Here is a 12810-nt window from a genome sequence, read left to right on the forward strand (position 1 = left end):
TAGTGCCCCATCATTGGTGTCAGTGGGATGAATAGTGCCTCATCATTGGAATCAGTGGGAGGAATAGTGCCCCATCATTGGAATCAGTGGGAGGAATAGTGCCCCATCATTGGTGTCAGTGGGATGAATAGTGCCTCGTCATTGGTATCAGTGGGAGGAATAGTGCCCCATCATTGGTATCAGTGGGAGGAATAGTGCCCCATCATTGGTGTCAGTGGGAGGAATAGTGCCCCATCATTGGTATCAGTGGGAGGAATAGTGCCCCATCATTGGTATCAGTGGGAGGAATAGTGCCCCATCATTGGTATCAGTGGAAGGAATAGTGCCCCATCATTGGTATCAGTGGAAGGAATAGTGCCCCATCATTGGTGTCAGTGGGAGGAATAGTGCCCCATCATTGGTATCAGTGGGAGGAATAGTGCCCCATCATTGGTGTCAGTGGGAGGAATAGTGCCCCATCATTGGTATCAGTGGGGAGAATATTGCCACATTATTAGAATCCGTGGGAGGAATAGTGCCCCACTGTTGGTGTCATTGGAAACATGGCACCTTATCATTGGTGTCAACAGGAGGAATGGTGTCTCATATCAGCAGGAGGAATAATGCATCTGATCAGTTGGAAGAATCGTGCCTGAAGGGCAGGAAAAAGGCAAACAAAGGGGATGCATCTCAGTCTGTAGGCATTTAGGAGATCAGGGTTCTATGTGATAGCAGGAAAGGAAAGTTTTAAAAAATTAAAGGTATGCCAAGCAAACTATAGGCATTGTTTGGTACACTTTTTGAAACCCATACTTAAGTCTGTCATCATTTCACAGGCGTGTCCAATGGTAAAGGTATGTTTGGTATCTCTTTACTCGGCACAGCATCATCTTTTACATGTTAAACTCACGGCTAGTATATTGTGTCTCTGAGCACTAATAGGACCTTTTGTGTATTTTGTAATGAAAATATGGGTTTGGTAAACAATTGCACCATTATTGTGAGAAATCTGCAACCACCACTATTGTATTCTCCAGGGTCTCTACTTACAGAAATGATATCATATGTGGAAGATTTAAATAATCATCAGGCCTAAAATCTGCATTTTAACATGTGTGCAAAAAGTGCATATACGGCTTTGGCATGAAAAGAGTTCATAGGAGAAGGCTGGACATAATTGAAATTCAATGTGGAAATTTAAATTTTGGCCATAGACGCGTTTTCATAAAGCAGCCACGACTGAGGAGAAAGGTCTGTCAGCTGCCAGCATGCTGTAGAGAAGGACCTTTACTATGTGTGTAAATAGGGATCTCTCTGCCTGATTAGTGATTTGGAGAACCCATATTTATGTCACTGACATCTCATACATGTGGCCAGATGTCATGCATGTCATCAGAAGTTGTACATGTGGTCAGAAACCATACATATCAGACGTCACACGTTTTCAGATGTCATGCATATGGTCAGATGTCATACATGTGGTCAGATGTTGTACCATGTGGTCAGATATCATACGTGTGGTCTGTCATACATGTCAAATGTCATACATGTCAGATGTCACAAATATAATACATATGGTCAGATGTCATGCATGTCAGATGTCATAAATGTGGTCTGAGGTCATACATGTAGTCAGATATCATACCTGTGGTTAGATGTCATACGTGTCAGATGTCTTGCATGGGGTCTGATGCCATGCATGTGGTGAGATATCATACATATCAGATGATATACATGTTTTCAGATGTCACATGTGTGGTCCAATGTCATACATGTTATCTGATGCCATACATGTAAGGTATCATACATGTGGTCAGATGCCATACATGGCAGGTGTCATACATGTGGTCTAATGCCATACATGTGGTCTTATGTCATGCATGTCAGATGTCATATATGTGGTTAGATGTCATACATGTCAGATGTCATACATGTGGTCAGATGTCATACATGTCATACACGTGGTTAGCTGCCATACATGTTAGATGGCATACATGTGGTCAGTTGTCATACATGTGGTCAGATGTCATAAATGTCAGATGTCGTACATGTGGTCAGTTGTCATACATGTGGTCAGTTGTCATACATGTGGTCAGATGTCATACATGTCAGATGCCATACATGTGGTCAGATGTCAAGTTGGAAATCAGCAATCCTACTTTCTTGTTAAAGTGTCTGACTCGGTGGAATTGTTACATGTGCTGACATTCTGATGTTCTGAATATTACGGTTGGGCCGCTCTGTATCACTGCGCCTCCCTGGATCAGTCTCTGTTCTGTACTGCGCGTCATGTTACACGGCTGTGCTTTATAGAAATCACATTCAGTTTTACAAATCTCCATTTCCCCAACACACTGCAATACGTTTTGTGGAGGCAGAAGCACACGGCGTCATGTGAACAGTGCACCCTGTGTTATCGGTGCCTCGGAGTGAGTGCACCCTGTGTTATCGGTGCCTCGGAGTGAGTGCACCCTGTGTTATCGGTGCCTCGGAGTGAGTGCACCCTGTGTTATCGGTGCCTCGGAGTGAGTGCACCCTGCGTTATCGGTGCCTCGGAGTGAGTGCACCCTGCGTTATCGGTGCCTCGGAGTGAGTGCACCCTGCGTTATCGGTGCCTCGGAGTGAGTGCACCCTGCGTTATCGGTGCCTCGGAGTGAGTGCACCCTGCGTTATCGGTGCCTCGGAGTGAGTGCACCCTGCGTTATCGGTGCCTCGGAGTGAGTGCACCCTGCGTTATCGGTGCCTCGGAGTGAGTGCACCCTGCGTTATCGGTGCCTCGGAGTGAGTGCACCCTGCGTTATCGGTGCCTCGGAGTGAGTGCACCCTGCGTTATCGGTGCCTCGGAGTGAGTGCACCCTGCGTTATCGGTGCCTCGGAGTGAGTGCACCCTGCGTTATCGGTGCCTCGGAGTGAGTGCACCCTGTGTTATCAGTGCCTCGGAGTGAGTGCACCCTGTGTTATCAGTGCCTCGAGTTGCTCTGATTGGCACTTTTACTGTATTAGGGGAAATAATGGGACTATTCCATCTCTGGAGAGTACCACCTCACCGTACACAGCCGACCATTAATTACCTACCAAGATTTAACTCCTTTGTGCCCTGACAAACAATTGCAGCAGTAACCGCATGTTAATTGGTCTAATGGGTTTAATGTCAACACACCCTAATTAGCTGATAAATAACAAGCTCGTTATTTCCCTGCCTGTGTTTCATAGCGCACATTAATAATATCCTGGTATCGGTATTAGCCGGTAAGCGGTGGGTTCTACGGTGGACCTGGGAGCCCAGTCTCTATAATGATTTACAGGTTAGATGCAGCGGATGCCTCATTATTCCAGGATGTGCAATGCTGATTCCCAGTGATCATTAAATAAATGAAGATTGATATACGGGGCGCAGATCTCTGGGATTGTGAACGTTGGGAACTATGTAAATGTACAGGTGTACGTCCCAGGTATTATGACTGAGGCCCACAAACTGTCCATCTCTCAGAAATATCAAAGGATCTGTTTCTTACCAGAGTATAGGCCAGCCTTTCCCAATCTTCTAAACATGGGGGAACCCTTAAAATAGTTTTCCAGTTTATTATATTTACAGCTCACATTAGTTTAGTGTGATGGTCAGCGGGAAGAATGTTCTTTATATTGGTGATCAATTGGAAAGCATGCTGCTTACATTGGTGGTTAGTACGATGAATGCTCCTTACATTGGGGGTCGATGGAAAGAATGCTCCTTACATTGGTGATCGATTGGAAGAATGCTCCTTACATTGGTGATCAGTGGGAAGAATGCTCCTTACATTGGTGATCGTTTGGAAGAATGCTCCTTACATTGGTGATCAGTGGGAAGAATGCCCCTTACATTGGTGATCAATTGGAAAGCATGCTGCTTACATTGGTGGTTATTAGGATGAATGCTCCTTACATTGGGGGTTGATGGAAAGAATGCTCCTTACATTGGTGATCAATTGTAAGAATGCTTCTTACATTAGGGATCAGTCGGAAGTATGCTCCTTACATTTGTGGTCAATAGAAAGAATGCTCCTTACATTGGTGGTTGATGGGAAGATTGCTCCTTACATTGGTGGTCAGTGGGATAAATGCCCTTAAATTGGTGGTAATTGGGAAGAATGCTCCTTACATTGGTGATCAGTTGGAAGTAAGCTCCTTACATTGGTGGTCAGTGGGAAGAATGCCCCTTGCATTGGGGATCAATGGAAAGAATGCCCCTTACATTGGGGGTCAATGGAAAGAATGCTGCTTACATTGGTGGTTAATAGGATGAATGCTCCTTACATTGGTGGTTGATGGAAAGAATGCTCCTTACATTGGTGATCAATTGGAAGAATGCTCTTTACATTGGTGATCAGTTAGAAGTAAGCTCCTTACATTAGGGATCAGTCGGAAGTATGCTCCTTACATTGGTGGTCAATAGGAAGAATGCTCCTTACATTGGTGGTCAATAGGAAGAATGCTCCTTACATTGGTGGTCAATAGGAAGAATGCCCCTTACATTGATGGTCAGTGGGAAGAATACTCCTTACTTTGGTGATCAATTGGAAAGCATGCTGCTTACATTGGTGGTTATTAGGATGAATGCTCCTTACATTGGGGGTTGATGGAAAGAATGCTCCTTACATTGGTGATCAATTGTAAGAATGCTTCTTACATTAGGGATCAGTCGGAAGTATGCTCCTTACATTTGTGGTCAATAGAAAGAATGCTCCTTACATTGGTGGTTGATGGGAAGATTGCTCCTTACATTGGTGGTCAGTGGGATAAATGCCCTTAAATTGGTGGTAATTGGGAAGAATGCTCCTTACATTGGTGATCAGTTGGAAGTAAGCTCCTTACATTGGTGGTCAGTGGGAAGAATGCCCCTTGCATTGGGGAGCAATGGAAAGAATGCCCCTTACATTGGGGGTCAATGGAAAGAATGCTCCTTACATTAGTGATCAATTGGAAGATTGCTCCTTACATTGGTGGTCAATAGGAAGTATGCTCCTTACATTGGGGGGTCGATGGGAAGATTGCTGCTTACATTGGTGGTCAGTGAGATAAATGCCCTTAAATTGGTAGTAATTGGGAAGAATGCTCCTTTTATTGGTGGTCAGTGGAAAGAATGCTCTTTACATTGGTCGTTTGTCGGAAGAATCTTCATTACATTGGTGGTCAGTCAAAGGAATGCTCCTTACGTTTGTGGTCAGTGGAAAGAATAATTATTACATTGCTGGGCAGTGGGAAGAATGCTTTTTACATTGGTGGTCAATGGAAGAACTACTGCTTACATTGGTGAAATGTTCTTTACATTTGTGGTCATTGAGAAGAATCCCCTTTACAGACTGCTTAAAAGATCATTTTTGTAAGTGGTTATTTATCTGAGCAGCAGAAATGGCTCATTGCTCAAGCAACCGGTAGCAACCTCTGGAGGAACCCTAGAGTTCTAAGGAACCCTGGTTGAAAGAGCACCAGACTATCTTGTTTAAAACTTTGCAAACATTGGCGCTTTCCAAAATATATTTATACAGGATAGGAAGGAATCTTCTCTGAGGCTACATCCAGAAAAATGTAAGGGGCAGTAGAAGAAATACATACTCCTAAACATCCCAGCAATACACATGTTGATGTCAAATCTTCGGGACAGACCATAAATGACCAGATATTAGCAGATTAGCCTTAAAGTGTGACTCCATTCAATTTGTAAAAAATAGTTTTAGATAGAGTGAGAAGCTGCTTAGCATACTTCTCTTTCTAGGTCTCAGGCCACTTCTCAAGGAACCCACCTAGCCACCTTCCAAGTAAGCCGCCTGATGTCTTGCTTTGCTAAGAGGCAGGTGGCTTCTCAAGCGGAGCCGCCCAGGGTCCTGCATTGCAAGGACACAGGTGACTATTGCTGCCTAGCGCCCTTGGTGTTTAGGTTGCAGGTGACTTCTCAAAAGAGCCACCTAGCGTCTTTCCTTGGTAGGACACAGGGGACTATTCCAGCCTAGCGCCCTTGATGGCTAGGTCACAGGTGACTTCCCAAGAGAGGCACCTAGCGGTCTTCATTGGTAAGACACAGGAGACTATTATCGCCTAGTGCCCTTGGTGGCTAGGTCGCAGGTGACTTCTTAAGGGAGCCACCTAGCATCCTTCATTGGCAGAACACGGGACTATTGACACCTAGCACCCTTGGTGGCTAGGTCGTAGGTGACTTCCCAAGGGAGCCACCTAGTGTCCTTCATTGCTAGGACACAGGAGACTATTGTTACCTAGCGCCCTTGGTGGCTAGGTCATAGGTGACTTCTCCAGAGAGCCACCTAGTGCCCTTCATTGATAGCGCACAGTGAAATATTGCCGCCTAGCACCCTTGGTGGCTAGGTCGCAGGTGACTTCTCAAAAGAGCCACCTAGCGTCCTTCATTGGTAGGATACAGGGGACTATTCCAGCCTAGTGCCCTTGATGGCTAGGTCGCAGGTGACTTCTCAAGAGAGGCACCTAGCGTCCTTAATTGGGAAAACACAGGAGACTATTACCACCTAGCACCCTTGGTGGCTAGGTCGCAGGTGACTTCTTTAGGGAGCCACCTAGCATCCTTCATTGGTTGGACACAGGGGACTATTGACACCTAGCACACTTGGTGGCTAGATCGTAGGTGACTTCCCAAAGGAGCCACCTAGTGTCCTTTATTGGTAGGACACAAGAGACTATTGCTGCCTAGTGCCCTTGGTGGCTAAGTTGTAGGTGACTTCTCCAGAGAACCACCGAGCGCCCTTCATTGGTAGGGCACAGGGGACTATTGCTGCCTAGCGCCCTTGGTGACTAGGTTGCAGGTGACTACTCAAGAAAGCTGCCTAGTGTCTTTCAGTAGTAAGGAATGGCTGGTTCAAAGTAAAAATCCCTTGGCATGTATAAAAGTTATCATGTATGTATTCTAACTGTATATGTATAGGCTGTTTGCGTGGAGTACAACTTTAACTATAAGGTCTGGTCTTACCAAATACGCTTTCTAGCTTGTAGACGTTAGATGGAAGTATGTTTATGGATTTGGGGTACATATTACATGAACATTTGTAAACTGAAAACCTTTCCCTGTTTTGTGGCTCTGGGCTCACATGATGCATCATTCTCAAAAGACTGAATTATAAATAATATGTCAGTACACAACAATTAGAAAGTGGGTTATTGCTGGATCAAGGAGGTCAACCCCACCCAAAATTGGTATTTCACCTAATAGTAGTTGCTGGCAAGTTTAATTACATGCTGGTTTATGACATCTCTCAGGGATTCTTGTGGGGAGGTATCCTCACCAGATAGGGTTACCACCTCATCCCTTGAACACCGAACACATATTAATGACACGGTTTTGAGGCTAATTTAACGCAGAGGCCCTAAGTGATTTTAATTACCACCTTAATCATCCACAGAACCTGTGTAATATGTGTTCTGTGTTAAAGGGATGAGGAGGCAACCCTATCACCAGAACCCCCCCCCAATATGACCTAGTTGAAGCCATTACAAAGTCAACGGAGGGTATAACTTATGGAATCTCCATAATATGGACCCAACAAAAAAAAACTGGCCATTCAGTTGTGAGATAATATCTTCAGATTGGCCATTTGGGAGGGGGTAGAGATATGAGCTACCACAGAAGAATCTCTGAAGGGCACATTCCATGTGGCGTATGGATTTGTTAGTGGTTCTACGAACCTGCATGCCCACAACTGAAATCATTTTTTGGTTGGAGTTGACCTTTGATGACTTGTATTGGTTACGTAGTTTAAAAAAAAAAAAATTAAAAGAAAGACGCAGACTTATTTTTAATCACCTTTCTCCCCCTCAACAGGGCTCTAGATGTGAATCAATCCCATGATGCAACATGTGTCCCCAGCACCAGCTCTATCAATGATGGCCACCCAGAGTGTGCCTCCACCCCCTTACCAAGAGAGCCCGCAGGTGAGTGCAGACAAGGCCTGGGAGCAGAACGTGCTCACTGGAAACCCCCTTTAAGCTGACTACGTTACAGTCTGATTGTGTACCTACCAACAGCTATGTAATGGCAGATTGGCTATTGGTGACATGGATTGTTTAGGTAGACCCTCATATTACGTATCTTTGGTGGATCTAAAGAAGATTGTACAATCATATGGTAATATGCCCAGCCAGCCTTACCCACTCTACCACCAGCTCTGTATGAAAAAGAACCGAAGAGCCAGGGGCGGACTGACAACTCATGGGGCCCCCGGGGCAATAGGGGATCATGGGGCCCCCGGGCAATAGGGGATCATGGGGCCCCTGTGTCCTTGCCCAAATTCAAAAAAGCCTTTGAAAAAGGTACCAGGGGCATCTCATGGGGCCCCCTTCCGGCCCCCAGGCCCTCAGGCAGTGCCCAAGTTTCCAAATGGTCAGTATGCCCCTGGTAAGAGCCCATCCTCTCTTGTTACCCCCGCTACCAATGAGAAAAGATAGTACCCTTTCTTACTCCAGCTAACTGACACAGAACAAGCAAGATATTTTTCTCTTCCTATCACACACATTAAAGTGATTGTAAACCCTTCCATATACCCAGGGAAGTGACTGGCCTCGGGTGATACACAGAGATGAAACAAATCCTCCCACATAAGTTGTACCTGTTTATCTGCAGCCATCTCTTCTCTACATTGGTTCATAGTGCTGAATTTATATAGCTTGTCTAAGTGTTCAGAAAAAAGGGGGGCGGAGAGCTGAAATTACACTCTGCAGAGCTCAGTGAGGAAAGCTCTGAGAACTGATTGGAGGAAATAGACACATGCCCCTCCATACAGCACACAGGCACAGAGTTGAGGCTGCAATGGAAAAACAGAATGGGTGGCTGCACAAACAGCAATGTGGTGGATGAAATCCTTTACATGCAATATGATAAGAACATGACAGCTCCAAAACAGGACAGAGGAGCAGTAGACGCGTTTCACACGCCAGAGCTGAGGCTGTCAATCTGCTGGAGGTCCCTCCCCTGTCACCATTTTTCTCTTGGTGTCAGAAAAACTTGTCAGAAGTGATTCATGCTGATAGCAGAAGAAGGAGGCAGCAGACAGAAATGACACTTAGTGCTCTGGATTGAGACAAGTACACAGTATAGAGGGATGTGCTTTGTTCAGATTTCATGAGGTTTACAACCACTTTAAGGCCCACAAAAAAATAATGCATGCTTTTTACTACTGTGCAATATTTTGCTTTTTTTTTTTTTTTTTTGCAACATTCCAAAATAGATTTTTTTCATTTACTAAAACTTTTACTGCATGAACCAGTTTATATTTACTATTATTATTATTATACATTATTTATATAGCACCAATAGTTTGCTCAGCGCTGTACATTATAGTGGGAGACAGTACGTGAGACAATACAGTAACAATACAATGTGATATACGAGAGGTTCGAGGGCCCTGCTCCTTGGAGCTTACAATCTAGGAGGGAGGGGAGAGTGGTACAGGAGGAGATAGCTGTGGGGGATGGAGTGGTGGGAAGAGTGGAGGAGATCAGCAATTAGGTGAGGGCTGGGTAGGCTTCTCTGAAGAGATGTGTTTTCAGGGTGCACCTAAAGGTGAGGAGGGTAGGTGACAGTCTGATTGATTGGGGTAGCGAGTTCCAGAGGATGGGGGAAGCCCTGGAGAAGCCCTGGAGATGGGCATGGGAGGAGACCAGGGAACTGGAGAGTAGGAGGTCTTGTGAGGAGCGGAGAGTGCGTGTTGGGTGGTAGATGGGTATCAGGTCGGTGATGTAGTTTAGGGCAGTATTATGAACAGCTTTGTGCGTCAATGTTAATATTTTGAATTTTATGTATTGGGCAATTGGAAGCCAGTGGAGGGATTGGCAGAGGGGGAAGGCGGATACGGAGTGGTTGGTGAGGTGGATGAGTCTGGCCGCAGAATTCAGGATAGACTGAAGTGGGGATAGCCTGTGTTGGGAGAGGCCGGCGAGGAGGGAGTTGCAGTAGTAGTACTACATGCATGTTATCGTATTCTTTTTCTTAAGTATTCTGACTGTAAAAGCTCATTTACATAGGTTATTGTAGGGGTTGTCATTTACACATGTGGCTGGGGAATGGTGAAAATAGTCGGTTGAGTTGCAAAGGACCTACGCCTGACCTCCCGCCTTAGCCCAACATGGCGGCCAGCGAGGGTGGTACACATGCTGCTTTAAAATGAATACTGCAGGTCAGGTTCAAGTGAATGGGGTCGCTTCGCAACCACTGTGCAACCAGTTGTAATGCACAGGATTGTGCTTTGGCTTTGAACGGTAAACCAGGCAGCAATGAGGCGACACGTTCCAGCCACCTGTCAAATGTCCTCTGAAAAGCATTTCACTGCCAATCACTTTTCCGGTGGAGCAGCAATGACAGTCACAAATGTAACCAAGCCGCTGTTTGCGGCCTCAGCTGCCAATCACCAGGTCCCGGACGGTGATTATTCTCCGGCACCCGGTGATCGCAGAGCATTACCGATGGAGGGAGAGAATTGTAAGTAAACAGTACAGTTCTCTCCTCTGTCAGCTCCAGTACACTGCTTTGTATGGCTCTGCTATGCCATGCACTGCTTACAGTGTAAAGCGCACACGCAGCACACAGTTAACCCTTTGATCGCCCCACATGTTAACCCCTTCCTGCCCAGTGCCATTAGTACAGTGTCAGTGCTTTTTATTAGCAATGATCAGTGTATTGGTGTCACTGGGGATGTCAGTGACACCAAGTCAGTTCCCACCCCCAGTGTCAGAATGCCCGCCGCAGTCCAGCTATAAGTTGCTGATCGCCGCCATTACTAGTAAATATTAAAAAAAAAAATCACAGTATATATTTTTAAACGCTATAACTTTCACGTCAACCAATTAATTTACACGTATTGGGATTTTTTTTTTTTTTAGCAAAGATATGGAGCAGAATACATTTTGACCTAAATTTATAACGAAACTTGATTTTCTAAATTTTTTTACTGGACATGTTTAATCGCAAAATGTCAAAAATATTGTTTGTTTTTTTGTGGGTGCTGAATGAATGACTATTTATTGTATCCTTTCAGATCATAGTTATTTAATGCCAGTAATCAACAGAGCTGTCAAATATTTTAATTTCTTACAAATGGAAGACTATGAGCCTTTTTAAAATGATACCCTACAAATTCTGTGAATGATCCCACGTCTGCTGGCCCAGCATCAGGGGCGGACTGACAACTCATGGGGCCCCCCGGCAATAGGGGATCATGGGGCCCCTGTGTCCTTGCCCAAACTCAAAAAAGCCTATGAAAAAGGTACCAGGGCATCTCATGGGGCCCCCTACTGACCCCCGGGCCCTCGGGCAGTGCCCGAGTTTCCAAATGGTCAGTCCGCCCCTGCCCGGCATAGTAAATAGTAGCTAATAGCTCAGGACACGCACCTGGGAAGATCTAATTCACCATGGCCGGTCTTGGCACAGATGCAACATTTTACGGGATGTAGGAGCGCATCGGGAACATGAACCTTACCCAGCCTAGGTGCAGCAAGGAGGATGGCTTGCGTGCATTTGAGTCCCATGCTTCGGATTTAAAATCTGATGATGAGGGTAGAGGGATTTCAGATATTTCTTGATTTCTTTTAATGAGGCTGGATAGGATGTGTTCAATCTAACCAACCAACTATGTTTTTATAAATTAAGTCCGTTTCCTTCCAAAGAATAGGGGTTGTAAAATTTGAATCAAATGTAATTATTATTATTTATTTCCGGTACTTATACAGAGCCGTCAATTTGCGCAGCGCTTTACATATATATTGTACATTCACATCAGTCCCTGACCCTCAAGGGGTGTACAATCTAAGGTCCCTAACTCACATACATACATACACATACTAGGGACAATTTAGACAGGATCCGATTCGCCTACCAGCATGTCTTTGGAGTGTGGGAGGAAACCCATGCAGGCACAGGGAGGTGGTGCCATGGTTGGGATTCGAACCGACGACCCTAGTACTGCCAGGCAGAAGTGCTAACCATTTAACCACTGTCCTGCCGTTGACGTAACTTATTTATCGTTGTCCATGCATAATGTGTTATAACCCCCCCCCCAGGGATGTTACTAGACCCCACTGTAAAAAGTGAATCAAGACTTTATCTACTTTTTATTTTTTTAAGCTATGTTTTTTTTAATTTTAAAGTCTGTAAAGTCTGTACAATAGCATATACAACACATAACAGTAGTCTTTCATGTCTCATCATACCAAGGTGGCTATAAGTACGAGATGTGACAATTGATTTCCCGGAATGGATTGTAAAAAAAAAAAAAAAATGTTTGCTTGCCTATACACTAGCGGCTGTTGCCACCTTCCAAATATTCGCCTTGTGAAGCGACGCACTGCCAGAAAAACATTCCTGAAATTAATTTTCCAGAACGCTGCGCGATATCTTTGCTGTGATCCGCTGGATGTCCGGAAGGCCATCTAATCTGTTTCCTTTTAAGTTAATTTTGATTTTTGGAAACAGCCAAAGGTCGCAGGGTGCTAAGGCCGGGGAATACGATGGTTGCTCAAGTTTCAGGGCCAGCATCAGGGGCGGACTGACAACTCATGGGCCCCCCGGGCAATAGGGGATCATGGGGCCCCTGCGTCCTTGCCCAAACTCAAAAAAGCCTATGAAAAAGGTACCAGGGGCATCTCATGGGGCCCCCTACTGTCCCCGGGCCCTCGGGCAGTGCCCGAGTTTCCAAATGGTCAGTCCGCCCCTGGCCGAGCACCTAACACATCATGTGCAGGAACATTGTTGTGGTGGAGAATCCACTTGTCAGACCGGAGTTCTGGTCTTTTCCTCTGAACAGATTCCTATCACCTTTTCATTTTCCACATTTGCATCCG

The 12810-nt window shown here is 45.3% G+C and overlaps 1 protein-coding gene across 5 annotated transcripts in view; it reads left to right on the forward strand.

Annotated features, from left to right (window-relative positions):
- Positions 1-12810, forward strand: part of PKNOX2 (PBX/knotted 1 homeobox 2) — a 683220-nt gene that overhangs the window by 507107 nt on the left and 163303 nt on the right. For 4 of the 5 annotated variants that reach the window (XM_089658998.1, XM_089658994.1, XM_089658995.1 and 1 more), the window contains one exon: positions 7802-7911. The exons of the other annotated variant lie outside the window; for it this stretch is intronic. In XM_089658998.1, coding sequence (XP_089515124.1) covers positions 7825-7911 — 87 coding nt within the window. In that variant the 5' untranslated portion in view covers positions 7802-7824. The remainder of the gene's footprint in view (positions 1-7801; positions 7912-12810) is intronic. 5 annotated transcript variants of the gene reach the window in all.

This window comes from Staurois parvus, unplaced genomic scaffold, assembly GCF_062004578.1.
Source record: "Staurois parvus isolate SC_StPar_1 unplaced genomic scaffold, SC_StPar_1.0 ptg001122l, whole genome shotgun sequence".
Lineage (NCBI taxonomy): Eukaryota > Metazoa > Chordata > Amphibia > Anura > Ranidae > Staurois > Staurois parvus.